Source organism: Chionomys nivalis, chromosome 9 (genome assembly GCF_950005125.1).
Source record: "Chionomys nivalis chromosome 9, mChiNiv1.1, whole genome shotgun sequence".
NCBI classification, from domain to species: Eukaryota; Metazoa; Chordata; class Mammalia; order Rodentia; family Cricetidae; genus Chionomys; species Chionomys nivalis.
Genome location: NC_080094.1, coordinates 22,170,827 through 22,185,528, shown reverse-complemented (window position 1 = coordinate 22,185,528; position 14,702 = coordinate 22,170,827). Strand labels below are relative to the sequence as shown.

The window sequence follows — 14,702 nt, the reverse complement described above, 5'->3', positions numbered from 1 at the left end:
AGACAGAATAAACAGAATGAGAAATCTGGCAAGAAAAAAAAAGAAGCAAGATAGAACAAGAAGAGAAGGACATCAGAGGCCAGCCCCCAGTCCCCAGCTGCTCCCCAGCCCCCCAGCCCTGCCCCCAAGCCCCCAGCCAGTCACTAAGTAAGAGTAAAGATACACAGCAGTAAGAAAAGGAAAAAGCCCAGAGGCAAAAAGGAGTCGAGATAATTTAAGAAGAGCTGGCAAGAAAGAAGTCAAGCTAAGGCTGGGCATTTATAACTAAGAATAAGCCTCCGAGTGCAATTTATTTGGGAGCTGGGTGGCAGCCCCCACAAAAGAGCCAAAAGAGTAAGGAGGAAAAAAAAAACAACGTTTTGGCTTTCCAAATGGGATTAGAGTGAAGAAAATCCAACAACAGTAGGGGCCTAGAGAGATGGCTCGCGGTTAAAAGCATTTACTGCTCTTACAGAAGCTCACGTTCCCAGCACCCACAGGGAAGCTCACAACTGTTTGGAACTGCAGTTCCAAGGTTTCCAATGCCCCTTCTGGCCTCTGTGGGCACGGACTGCATGTGGTACACATACACACATACATATCAAACACTCATACATATAAACTAAAACTTTAAAAAAGAGGAACCTTTAATAATGAGTGAAAACAAGTAAGCATTCATGTAAAATAATTATAATAAATATGAATCAAGTATTAAATATCTGATGATAAAGTTTAGTTTTTTCTTTTGTGTGTGTGTTATATTTATGTGTATGGTATATGCACATGAGTGTTTGAGTGTACATACATGTGCATACAGAGTGCAGAAGTGTAAACAGGGTTTCTCTGTCTAGTCCTGCCCTGCAACCATTTCTAAATAATCACTCAGAGGCTTAATATTAATTATAAACTCCTTGGCCTATAGTTCAGGGCTATTATAACTACATCTTACATTTAAATTAACCCATTTCTATTAACCTATGCATCGCCACACGATCATGGCTTTTACTGGTCTCATGGCATCTTGCTTCTTTCTTTCTCTCTGTATTGTTTGGCTTTCCCATCTAGCTATATTCTACCTTGCTATAGGCCAGAGAGTTATTATCAACTAATGAAAGCAACATATATCCACAGTGTACAGAAGGGTTATCCCACAGCACAGAGGAGACTATCAAGTGTCTTCCCCTATGGCTCTCTACCTTATTCCTTTGACAGGGAGAGCTCACCATTCTGACTGACCAGCAAGCTCCCAAGATCTACAAGTTGTCATCTCCCTCCCCCGGTGCCGAGCTTACAGGCTTCCCTGGCTACTGCATCCTTGCATGGCCCAAGGGACTTGACTTGAATGGGGGTAGTGAAATAATGAAGAAAAGACAGACACATGGACACAGACAAAAATGCTGGGTTCAGTTGGACTGGAGTCTTAGAGAGATCACAACACTCCAGAAGCCCAGCTTGCTTATTACATAGATTTAGCAGAGACGGGTTACAGCATATAGCTGAATAAGGAAGTGGAGTTTAAGGCAAGAGTGGCTAATCATGGTGGGAATAGTCTCTGCATCGGAGCAGTCATTAAGGAAGATATGACGGACATTTTCTACACACGATGTCAACACTTACACTTGGACCCCCGAGGAAAGCTCTGCCACTCCCCTGAGCCTCATCCCATCAGTCGGAGACTACGAGGTCCTTAACATGGCCGTGCCCATGTCAACAACACACATTCCCTGAGGACTTCATTCACTCAGGGTTTCCTCCACTCCTGACAAGGGGCCATGCACGGTTTTTCCCATGGGTGCCGATTCAAACTCAGGCCCTCATGCTTGCACAGCAAGGGATCTTACTCCCCAAGCCATCTCCCTAGCCTTGAGGATAAGGCTTCTATGAGAAGATACGATGGTGGGCTAGAGAAGACCTTAGCATTATTCTCATCTGTAAGATCCCCGGAACTGTAAGCATAGACAACAAGATAAGGTGGACATGTTAATTTAGTGTGTTTGTTTTTCAGACTGTTTTTGTTTTACATGCATGGGTGTTTTACCTACATGTATGTCTATGTATCACACGCGTGCTATGCACACAAAGGCCAGAATTGGAGTTACAAACAATTGGGAGCCATCATGTGAGTGCTGAGAATCAAACTTAGGTCCTCTGGAAGAACAGCCGGTGCTCTGAATTTCTGAGCATCTCTCCAGCTGCAGATATCGCTCTTTGTTTGCATGTTTGCCTGTTTTGGGAGGTTGTTTTTCAATGTTACTTCCTAAATTAAAATTATACTAAAAAATCAAGTAAACTAATATTTTTACTAATAGGGTGAAATGTACATGGATTTAAGAAAGAAACTCAATATTTCTTTATCATTTGAAGAAAGTACTTTTTTATTTTGGACTAATTTCTTATATGATAAGGAATAGTTTTGGACTGGCAAGATGGCTCAGGAGATAAGATGTTTGCCACCAACCTGACAACCTGAATATGATCCCAGAACCCACATGGCAGAGAGAACTAGTGTTCATAAGTTGACCTCTGACCTCTACATGGGCCTCACGGTATATATGCTTATACATATGTGCAAACACACACACATATACATGACAGCAATAAATGTTTTTTAATTAAATACTAAAAGAATTCCTTGTTTACAAAGAAGCAGGGAAACTGTCTTTTCTGATGAACAAGAAAATAGAAAATAAAAAATAAATTAGAATTATAACTCAGTATAGCATTTAAGTCCCTAATATTAATATGCTGAAATAGTGAAGTAGCCAAAACAACTTATATTTGAGTTTTAAGTGACCAAAATAGTTATTAAGAAATCAAAACTGCATAATAAACGTTCTTTGCTAACTTCACTGAGTACAGATATTTGTTGCAAGAGAAAAGCATCAGCTACACGAACTTGTTAGGCGCCAGGCTCTTTAAGGGGACGGCTGTTGCTGTAAGTGCCCAGAGTGCAGGTTCCCTTCTACAGTCTGCGGACTTATTTTTTCCAATGACCTTACAAATACTTATTTTAATTAACCATGCTAATAATTATAATTTACAGTAAAATCCTTCTGGAAAGCAATTTATCAATGGGCTGTAAGTAATAAAATTGTATAAACCTTTGAGACCAATAGCCCTCTAATAAAAAAACAATCACTGTTGTGGAATATTTGTACATGTGTGAAGATGTGTTGCTATGATTGGTGTAATAAAAAGCTAATCGACCAATAGCTAGGCAGGTGATATAGGTGGGACTTCTGGGCAGAGAGATGAGAAGATAATCGAGATGGTGAATGAATCAGACACACAGAATGGGAGAGAGGTAAAAGTCATGTGGTAGAACATAGATTAATTAAAAATATAAGTTAATTTAAGTTATAAGAGCTAGTGAGACAAACCTAAGTTTTCATAATTAATAAGTGAACTGGCAACCCGAAGGAAAGTCAGACTACAAATCGTGAAATTTATTTCAAGATTAACTAAAACAATCAAAAACTAGAAACAAAAATAGAAACGATTGACAAAAAGTCCATGTCAAAATGCTAAGAGAGGGCACAGTAACACGAGCCTGTAAACCCAGCCCTTCAGAGATAGACAGAGGATCAAGAATGCAAGGTCACCCTTAGGTGCACAGCCAGGAGAGAATATCTTAAGGGCTGGGAGGTGACTCAGTCTGTGAAGTGCTTGCCATGCAAGCATGATCCCTAGAACCTATATAAAAATACGGGGTTCAGTGGCCTGTGCTTGTGATCCCAGCGATGGGGAGGCAGAGACAGGAGGCTCACTGGAGCTCACCAATCATCAAGTGTGGCCTAACTAGTGCGCTCCAAGCCAATAAAGGGCCCTGTCTCAAAGGAGGTAGACAGTGTTTCAGGGGATAACTGCACAGTAGACCTCTGCGCTATACGCGCATGGATAAACATGTACAACATACCCACACAAAACAAATGTTTAAAAAAACTTAAAACACACAGGCACAAAAATGAACAGAAAAAGCCGGGCGGTGGTGGCGCACGCCTTTAATCCCTGCACTCAGGAGGCAGAGGCAGGTGGATCTCTGGGAGTTCGAGGCCAGCCTGGTCTACAAGAGCTAGTTCCAGGACAGGCACCAAAGCTACAGAGAAACCCTGTATCGAAAAACAAAAACAAAAACAACAACAACAACAACAAAATGAACAAAAAAGCTGAGAGTCACTTACTCAGAAAGAACTCCTCGAAGTCCGTCTTCTCCACACAGCTCGTGTACATGCGTAGGGCTGCGATCTTAATCTTCTAGACAAAGAGAACAAAACCAAACTCAAGATATGACCAAGAGGATGCGCTAGCGTCGTTACATATGGACTGCATGCAGATCTCATGGTTCTTGAGATAGCAAGAGGGGTACAAACCTATCTGCGGGCAGGGTACTTTATTTTGTTTTGGGGACAAGACCTCAAGCAGCCCATGTTGACTGGGAACTGGCTCTGTAGTTCAGCTCACCATCTCTACCTTTAAAAATAAATAAATAAAACTTAAAAAATTTTAGGCCCCTGAAATTCTTAAATTTCTGTTGAGGGGCTCTACTAATTAGTCTATGATGGGAGGGGAGGGGAGTGTGTATTTTCTGCAGACTCACAGAATCTAATAAATATGAAATACTTTCCACTATGCCTCAAAGTATTAAAATGAAGTACTCAGCCTACAGTATTAAGGAATTTCTTCGGGGGCTGGAAACGGCTCAGCGGTTAAGAGCACTCACTACTCTGCTCCCGCATAGGACCAGTACCACACTGAGGCTCACAATCCTCAGTAATTCCCGTCCAGGAGATCCGATGTTCTGTTCTGGCCTCCAGAGGCAACAGGCATTCATGTGGTACATATGCATACATATACACAAGCAAAACGTTCATACACATAAAAATAAATCAAGCTTTTAAAAGAAAAGTTTAAATTCCCTTGGATCTTAATGAGTGGAGCTGTTACCTAGCTCTGTGCTAACATATTGTATTTTATGTATGGAAACTACGTCTTGAGATCATATCTAAAAACCACTTTTTTTTGTTTTTTTTTTCCGAGACAGAGTTTCTCTGTAGCTTTGGAGCCTGTCCTGGAACTAGCTCTTATACACCAGGCTGGTCTCGAACTCACAGAGATCCGCCTGCCTCTGCCTCCCAAGTGCTGGGATTAAAGGCGTGTGCCACCATCACCCAGCTTAAAAACCACTTCTTAAAGAGTTGACTTGGTCTGAAGACAGGTGCATGAATGACTTTCAAAGCTAAATAAACCAGTTTATCAACAAAAAACTTATACAGGTTTCTTTTTCTTTCTTAAAATGACAGGGCAAGCTGAACAGTGGCCCACGCCTTCCCAGCTCTCAAAGAGTTCAAGGTCAGTCTTGTCTACAGAGCAGGTTCCAAGTCAGTCTGGACTACTATGTAAGAAGCTGTCTCAAAAACAAAGCAAAACAAACAAACAACAAAAAGAAAATAACTAAAACAGGGGCTGGAGAGATGGCTCAGCAATTAAGAGCACTGGCTGCTCCTGCAAAGGACCCAGGTTCAGTTCCCAGCACCCACATGGTGGCTCACAACCACCTGTAACTCCAGTTCCAGGGAATCTAATGCCCTCTTCTGGCCTCCATAGGCACCAGGCACACAAGTGGTGCACAGAAACACAATCATACACACAGACAGGTGAGTACTTATATACATAACAAAAATAAGAGAAACAAAAGCAAAACAAAGAGAAAAATTAAACAGGTATGCTGGCTCATGCCTGAATGTCCAGCACTTGGGAGGATGAGATGGATCAGAAGTTCAAATTTATCTACATGATATCCTATCTCCAAAATAAATAACAAATAGAGTCCATCAAGAGTTAAGTTACAAAACAGCACAATCAATGAGATTTATGCAGAAATGCAAAGTTAAATCCAACACTGCCAAATTGCAGAAGAGAGGAGAGAGGAGGAGCTGCCTTTCAAAATGCATCAAGAACTATGATTCAGCCAAGCCTGTCAACACACACCATTATTCCCAGCAGAGGCAGGTGGATCTCTATGAGTTCAAGGTCACCCTTGTCTACAAAGTCAGTTCCAGGACAGCCTAGGGTACAAACACAAACCCTGTCATGGAAAAAAAGAGAGAAAGGGAGAGGGAGAGGGAGAGGGAGAGGGAGAGGGAGAGGGAGAGGGAGAGGGAGAGGGAGAGGGAGAGAGAGAGAGAGAGAGAGAGAGAGAGAGAGAGAGAGAAACAAAAATAAGTTCAATTTTACTAATTTTTACTAAAATTCCTAGTTACTTAATTCTTGCCTCTCCCACCACGCTTGTAGTTCCCTTCTGGATGTTCTGTACGAACTCCTCTCGGGTCACAACTCATCACTCTGCCCTAGAAAAGGCAGCCTTGTCTCCAGGCCCAGGGCTCCAAACACATCCATGCAAAAGCATTCATTACAAATAATGACTGCTTGACCAGATTGGCCAGCGTCGTCACACAATGCTCACACTGTGGCAATCAGAAACATTTTACAGGTCTTCGCTTTTCTTGTAGCAAAGCCAAACCTTTATTCTTGGGTGAGCCACTTTTCTGGACAAATCTCTGAAGCCAGTCCCTGAGGATTATCATCCAGGGACTGGAAATAACAGCTGGAAAGAGGCTCTTTGAGAACCACGTGCTAATATGAGTGAGGGATGGAGGCAGACTGAATTTCCACTCGGCCAGTGCGAGATGTTCCGGTCCTTGGATGGCTTCATGTTTATTTCACTCTCGCTTTGGGAGACCTTGCCATGATACTTGGCTATGACAGGAACACCTAGGCCTGCTCTCCCACCTGCTGGGCCATGTGTACCCTCCTGCAAGATGAGGAGTGGACAGAGGGAGAGGACTGCGCTGAGGGCTGTTGAGCTACACAGGGACACGGGGAATGGTGGGAGAGGACTGCGCTGAGGGCTGTGTGAGCTGCACAGGAATTTTTTTTTTTTTTGGTCACTTGAACTTCCTTCCTATTCTGTGCTGGAATTCTCTTTACGACATTCTTGATTCATGTTCAACAAACTGAGCCCCTATTCAAACAAAAACAACCTTGTAAGACTGCCTGTAAGACTTTCATTACCCACTACTCTGAGGACCGCAGGTAACACGTCTTCATCCATTTTTCATTGATTTGCCCCTCAGTACTGCAAGACTCACAATGCCTTCTCTTTTCTATACTAAGCATTCTATTTCTTTCAACTATTCTTCTTCTATTTTTTTTGGTGGTGGGGGAGGGATGTTTGTGTTCCCCAAGCTAGTCTAAAAACTATCTATGTAGACCAGGCTGGCCTCAAACTCACAGAGATCTGCCTGTCTCTGCCACACAAATGCTAGAATTAAAGACCTATGCCACCATTCCTGGTTGTCTTCAAGCGCCCTTTAGTTCTTACATGATACTGCTATAGGAGCAGTGGGGAAAGGCTGTTTCAGAGCTGCCCATGGTGGGCACATCCATAATCACTTTCAACACTTGAGAATCAGGGGCAGGCAGATCTTTGTGTTCAGCCTGGTCTACATAGCAAGTTCCAGGCCAGCCAGGGCTACACAGAAAGACCCTGCTTCAAACAAAACAAAACAAAGAAAAAATGTTATTTCAGAATGCTCAGCTAAGTAAAGAAAAGCTACATTTGACATCTTAAATATATGCTAGGGATACTGCTCTGTGATTGACTAGCGTGAGAAAGACCCCAAGCTAGATCCTAGGAGCAATAAAACCTAAATATGATTCTGTAGGAATCTACATATGAAAACATTCAAGAAAAATACAGAGAAGGCAGGTCATAAGCAGCAGTAGACAAGTAAACATTTTGTTCTCTTACCAAATCCATGTGAAAATACAAACAAGGCATTTTCCTGGTGTAAGCCAACGTAAACGTCTGGCACAGACTTCTGAGTTAACAGTGCTAAAAAGGGCTCACCTATAAGCCTTCTAAAATGGAAGGTCCTAACTACACTTTCCCACCAAAATCATACCAGAATGTCATACTGGTATGTGATATTTTCATGTGACGGATTTTAAAATAAAGGCTATAAAAACTGCCACATCATAAAAGAGTTTTTTAATGCAAGCATTTAGTTAAGGTAACAAAGAGAACCAAGAAAAATCAGAGGTTAACTCAGCTCTAAAAGTAAGAATTCTCCCACTGGTCTCGTAAGCCTTCAGATGGTGGCCAATTTGCCCTCTGGAATCATTTAAAAACAGAAGAAAAACAGAAGACTAGACAAAGCACACGGAAGCAACCAAGCAGAACCCGATTACTAAGAGATGAATAACACAGCTACTTTTCCCTCTATCTATTCTTTCCTGCTTCCATTTCACTCTTCATTTTTTCTTTTGGGAGTGAGTGGACAGGCAGAGTAGCCCACACGCCTTTATTCCCAGCCCTTGGGGAGGCAGAGGGAGGTGTATCTTCGAGTTTGAGGCCTTTTTTGTCTAGAACTCACAGAGACCCATTTAGATTAAAGGCATGTGTCACCACTCCTGACTTAATTTCTACTTTCAAACAACACATATTTTTTATATTACAAATGTCATAATCACAACTTCTTTTTCAATAGAGGGGAGGGCCAACAAGATGGCTCAGAGAATAAAGGCGTTTGCCACCAAGCTTTCTGATCTATGCCCAGGACCCACACAGTGGAAGAGAGGACCGTCTTATGACCTCCGTAATTCTCCAGGGCACACATGCAGCTGTATATATACACACATGCTCATGCGCACATGCACACACACACATGAACACATGCACGTGCAAATAAATGTAATTTTAAAAATTATAAATGGGCCAGAGGTGGTAGCGTGCACCTTTAATTCCAGCACTTGGGAGGCAGAGGCAGGCAGATCTCTGAGTTTGAGAACAGCCTGGTCTAAAGAGCTACTTCCAAGACAGCCAGGACTACAAAGAGAAACGCTGCCAGGAAAAAACAAAACAATAAAAAAATATATGGAGGAACATCTAGGCAGGATAGTTTACACCTATAATCTGGGGAGCTGAGGCAGAGGACTGCTATGGGTCCTAGGACAGCCTGGGCGACAGGATGATGTCATGTCTCAATAGAAAAGAAAACTAAAATTTAAGACAGGGGGAAAGGTCTGGTTAATAATCAAATATATCAACAAATCATCAATTGTTAAGAATTTTACACACATTAAAAAAAAAAAAAACTTTAACCAAAATAACTATTTCCTTGAAGATTTAGGAGAGACTGCAGGGTCACTTAGCATTTGTAGCCTCTTCGTATACTGGAAAGCCCTTATCAACAAAGTGTGCAATCATGGGGACGTCTCAGAATCTGTGTACAAAAGCTTGCAGACAGAAACCTGTGTTTGCTGTTATGAAAATTGCTGAAAAAATGAACTTTAGAAAGCAAAAGTAGCCAGGCAGTGTTGCACTCCTGCGATTCCAACACGTTGTGGGGCAGAAGCATGGGGATCTCTGTGAGCTCGAGGCCAGCCTGGCCCACCAGAGTGAGTTCCAGGACAGCCAGGGCTACACAGAGAAACCCTGTCTTGGAATGCGCCCCACCGGATTGCCCTTTAAACTCATCTAGATGTTCCCATGTCATAAAGCAAGGGCCTGAAAATGTCCGTCTCATTGCCCTGACAACAACTGCAGACACGTCCCAGGAATTGGGCTGAAGGAGAACTTTGGTCTCACCTATACATAAATCTGACTAGAGGGTAGAAGGAAGGATGCATTCTGAAGAAATTCTCAAAAGAATGTATGAATTTCTCAAAGCAGAAGCTTTAAAATAAATCTGTGAGCCACAGGAAGGACACAGACCCAAAGGAACATAAAAGTCTTTACCCATTTACTGTATTTCAAAGGTCCAGTGAATCCCATGGCTTCTATTATCTTCGTGAAGGGACCAACCTTCTCCTCAACAGGCTTCGGGAAATCTTGGGTAGTAGGAAGCTACTTAACCAAAGAGAAAAAAGTCAAAATTAGTTACAAGAAATTTTCTAAACAGAATGCTGTTATTTATTCATTCTAAGGACATTTTTATGGTTTATATTTCTTTTTACTTTGATTTTTTTTCTGCCTGATCTCTTGATTTCTTTTTAATGATTTGAGACTTTGCTTGCTTGCTTGCTTTGAGTGTTCTGTTCTGTTTTAGTTCAGTGCTAGAGATCAAACCCAGGGATTCACACAAGTTAGGCAAGTGCTCCCCCACTGAGCCAGACTCAGAGCCCTCACCTAGGTACGCAGGTACCTAACAGACACCTTCCAAATTATAAAGCAGGACACACCCATCTCAGTAACCATGTGCCTGTGGTCTCGTGACTAGGAAAGGTTGGACTAGAGGCATTAGAGTAAAGGAGACATGAGAAAGAGTGAGATGGCCCAGAGGCTACCCTGGCTGCTCTTCCAGAGGACGTCAATCCCAGCAGCCCCAATGAAGCTAACAACTGTCTGTAACTCTAGCTCTAAGGGCCTTCTGTGCTCTGAGAGCACCAGTCTCACACATGGTAACAGACATACAGGCAGGTAAAATACAAGGGAACGGGCTAGGGGTGGGGGAAGGGAATGAGGGGAGGAGACAAGGAAAGAAAGAAGAGAAGGGGGGGAGAAAAGAGAGAGAAGGGAGGAAGGAGAGGAAAAAAATCCCAGGAAACCCTGCTCCAGTGCCTCAATAAGGAAAGGTAGCTATTTCATCCAATAAGAAATCCTTGCACGGTTTATGACTGTCTTAAACCTGTTCAAGGTCCATAAAAATTGTTTTTCTCTAAAACAATTTTTAATTTCTAGACAAGGGCCTACAGTGGAAGAAGCAGGATACGAGCTCGCAAGCTAGGCTTCACAGTCAATTAGCTTGTCACTTACCACCCTCTGTAAACTTGGGAAAATCCCTTCAAACCCCCGAACCTCACCTTCCAGTCACATAAGCCAGGCTACAGCAGAGCACACACTCACTCTACACTCACGTAAGCCAGACTACAGCAGAGGACACTCACTCTACACTCACGTAAGCCAGGCTACAGCAGAGGACACACTCACTCTACACTCACGTAAGCCAGGCTACAGCAGAGGACACACTCACTCTACACTCACGTAAGCCAGGCTACAGCAGAGCACACACTCACTCTACACTCACGTAAGCCAGGCTACAGCAGAGGACACACTCACTCTACACTCACATAAGCCAGGCTACAGCAGAGCACACACTCACCTTACTTGTGATGTGGTATTTCCGACTCTGTTGTGTGCCCACCCCAACAGCTTGTTCTGGTTCTACCCAGATTCGAGACGGGCTCATCTGTGGCCTCTGGAGGAGGAACAGACAGATGTAGTGACATTGAGCATTACATATCAAAGTTAGCCCAACAGGAGCTGCTCTGGCAGGTTTGACCCAACCTTGCCTGCCCAGCTACTGCTGAAGGATCACCGAGAGGAAGACCAGCAGTCAGAGTGGTGTCTGGTACACGGCAGGTGCTCAACAAATTTCTATTAAATACATGAAGCTGGATGTAATGGCTCAGACGTGCAATCTCTGGAAGGCTGAGGCAGGAGAACTGCTATGAGTTCAATACCAGTCCAGAACATAGCGAGAGACAGTCCCAAACAAAATAAAACCCCCAAATTCATTAATTCTTGAAGAAATAAAAGGATTCAGCCTTAGAAATATCACCTGAATCTGAGTCAACTCAGAGAAATAAAAATGTAATAGGAGGGGCTGGAGAGATGGCTCAGTGGTTAAGAGTACTGCCTGCTCTTCCAAAGGTCCTGAGTTCAATTCCCAGCAACCGCATGGTGGCTCACAACCATCTGTAATGAGATCTGGTGCCCTCTTCTGGCCTGCAGGCATACATGCAGACAGAATCCTGAGAATACTGTATACATAATAAGTAAATAAATCTTAAAAAAAAAAAAATGTAATAGGAGAGAGAACTGCAGTAAGTTTCCATGTGAATTCTAACACTTGATGTGTGGAGGAGGGAGCATCAATTTAAAGTTTAAAACTTGCTACTGCTGGCAGGCAACTCTCTATGAGATTGAGGCTAGCCTGGTCTACAGAATGAATTCCAGAATAGCCAGGGCTACGTCAAGAAACTCTGTATCGCCGGGCGGTGGTGGCGCACGCCTTTAATCCCAGCACTTGGGAGGCAGAGGCAGGAGGATCTCTGTGAGTTCGAGGCCAGCCTGGTCTACAAGAGCTAGTTCCAGGACAGGCTCCAAAGCTACAGAGAAACTCTGTCTTGAAAAACCAAAAAAAAGAAAAAGAAACTCTGTATCAAGAGAGAAAAATAAATAAATAAATAAATAAACAAACAAACAAACAAACAAACAAACTTGGGGCAGCCAGGCCATGGTGGCACATGCCTTTAATCCCAGCACATGGGAGGCAGAGGCAGATGGATCTCTGCCAATTTGAGGCCAACCTGGTCTACACTATGGGTTCCAGGACAGCCAGGGCTGTGTACAGAGAAACCCTGTCTCAAAAAAAAAAAAAGGCAAAAAAAAAAAAAAAAAAAAGACAACAACAAAAAATAACTTGGGGTTGGAGGGATGGCTGCTCTTCCGCAGGACCCAGGTTCAATTCTCAGCACCCACATGGAAGCTCACAACTGTCTGTAACTCCAGCTCCAGAAAATCCAACATCCTCACACAGGCACACAAGCAGACAATACACCCAAAAGCTCAGTGCCCATTGACAACTTGCTGCACTCCGGACACAGTGAGGCTTGAATGGGGAAAGTATGGGAAGTGCATCTCACAAACAGGTACTTAATAAACGAATCACAGTCACCACCAGGTCACACTGCCTCTAACAACAGTGTGGCCTACAGCAGCCAGTTATGACCACTGACCAGGGCTACACTAAATGCAACCCAAATTCCCTCCTTAATCCACCTACAACTGTTTGGCTAGTGTTGCTATAATCAAGAATATAGTCTGGGAGCCGGGCGGTGGTGGCGCACGCCTTTAATCCCAGCACTTGGGAGGCAGAGGCAGGCGAATCTCTGTGAGTTCGAGACCAGCCTGGTCTACAAGAGCTAGTTCCAGGACAGGCTCCAAAACCACAGAGAAACCCTGTCTCGAAAAACCAAAAAAAAAAAAAAAATATATATATATATATATATATATATATATATATATATATATATATATATATATAGTCTGGGATTAAACTTCTCAGGAGCAGCTATACAGAAACACTACACGAATGAAGACAGAAATATCCAGTGAGGGACAGTAAATTAAGGTATAAGCACTTGCAAAATCAAATAATTAAGGATTGAACCCAGAGCCTTGTAATTGTAAGACAACCATTTTGCCTCTGGATTAAATTTTCAAAATCTGATTTTTTTTTTTTTGAAGACTTGGGGTCTTGCAATGTTGTCCAGCCTGTGCTATGACACCCCACTGATATTTTGCTTTACTTCTTTTAAATTATTTTTAGGGTGAGTCTCATGCAAACCATACTAGCCTCTAATTCACCATGTAGCTGAGGCTAGCTTCTTCCTGCCTCTGCTTCCCAAGTGCTGAGATTACAGTATTTTGCTGTTATTGAGACAGGGTCTCACTACGTACTCTGGTTGTCCTGGCCTTGAACTAAGTGAAATCTGCCTGCCTCTCGGTCCCGGGATTAGAGACACAGGCCACCACACCTGGTTTAAGCAGAAAGCACAGGGTTCCCATACACATTGTCCTCCTTTTCCACACTCAGCCTCTGCCACGTCAGCACCCCCCCCACACACACAAAGCACTAATTTATTAGAATGACCCTATCCACCCAAAGTCCATAGTTTATACTAGCGATTAGCATGAAAAACAGTATTTAAAAAAATTTTAATTTTAAAAACATAGGTAAAATCACAAACAGAACATGAATGATGTGGGTAAATCTAGGATGTAACAAACAGAAATGAAGGGTTATTTGGTTAAGTTGGAATTACGGGTAGCAGATTAAGGATGTAACTCAACAGTAGAGCACTTGCCTAACATGGACAAGACCTTGGGTCTGATCTCCTGTACCAGAAAAGAGGGTGGGCAAGGAGGGAAAGGAAGAATGAATTATGGGTAAGTTTAGGAATTCAGTGTACAAATTCCCAGTAATTTTTTAATTATCTTAAATTAACTAAAAGGGACGGGGTTGGAGCTGGGCATGGAGGCACATGACTTTAACTTAATCCCAGCACTGAGGAGACAAAGGCGGGTGGATCTCTGAGTTTGAGGCCAATCTGGTCTACAGGGTGAGTTCTACCCAGGACAGTCTCAGGACAGAGAGTTAGTCCTTCAATTCTGGTTTATTCCAAAAAGAGGAGGGATAGATGGGATTAACAATGATTTTACTGTTTCATCTTAATAAAGGAAAAATAGTTCCTCATTGTGGAATGGTACTGTCCGTATTTCTTTCCAAACAAGGACATTAAACGATTAGTCAGAACTCCTCTGCAGTCCCGGGACACTTATGCTTTGATTCTCAAGTACCAAGCAGGCTTTGTGAAATACAGACTAAACACAGGACACCTCCCATGACATCACATACATCAGCGTAATGGCCCATCTAGAACACAAAGCACTTAAACTGCCTCCAAGAATGCCGCGTAGCCTGAGCGAGTGTGCTGGGCCTCTCTGCTGGTGTTAGCTCAGACACCTTTCTCTGTGCCCAGAGCTCCACAGTTGTCATATTTCCCTCCACTGTACTTCACTCAACTGCGAAGTACCAGGGCAACACCCAGCCTTCCCACCCCTCTGCTCATCCATAAACACACAAGCACTTTGCAGG

General features: G+C 43.0%; 1 protein-coding gene across 1 annotated transcript in view; it reads right to left on the bottom strand.

Annotated features, from left to right (window-relative positions):
- Positions 1-14,702, bottom strand: part of LOC130882002 (ubiquinol-cytochrome-c reductase complex assembly factor 1) — an 89,698-nt gene that overhangs the window by 62,183 nt on the left and 12,813 nt on the right. The window contains exons 3-5 of the mRNA XM_057781875.1: positions 11,142-11,237; positions 9,779-9,886; positions 4,161-4,233 (exon numbers count right to left, since the gene is read on the bottom strand). Of these exons, the coding sequence (XP_057637858.1) occupies positions 4,161-4,233; positions 9,779-9,886; positions 11,142-11,237 (277 nt within the window). The remainder of the gene's footprint in view (positions 1-4,160; positions 4,234-9,778; positions 9,887-11,141; positions 11,238-14,702) is intronic.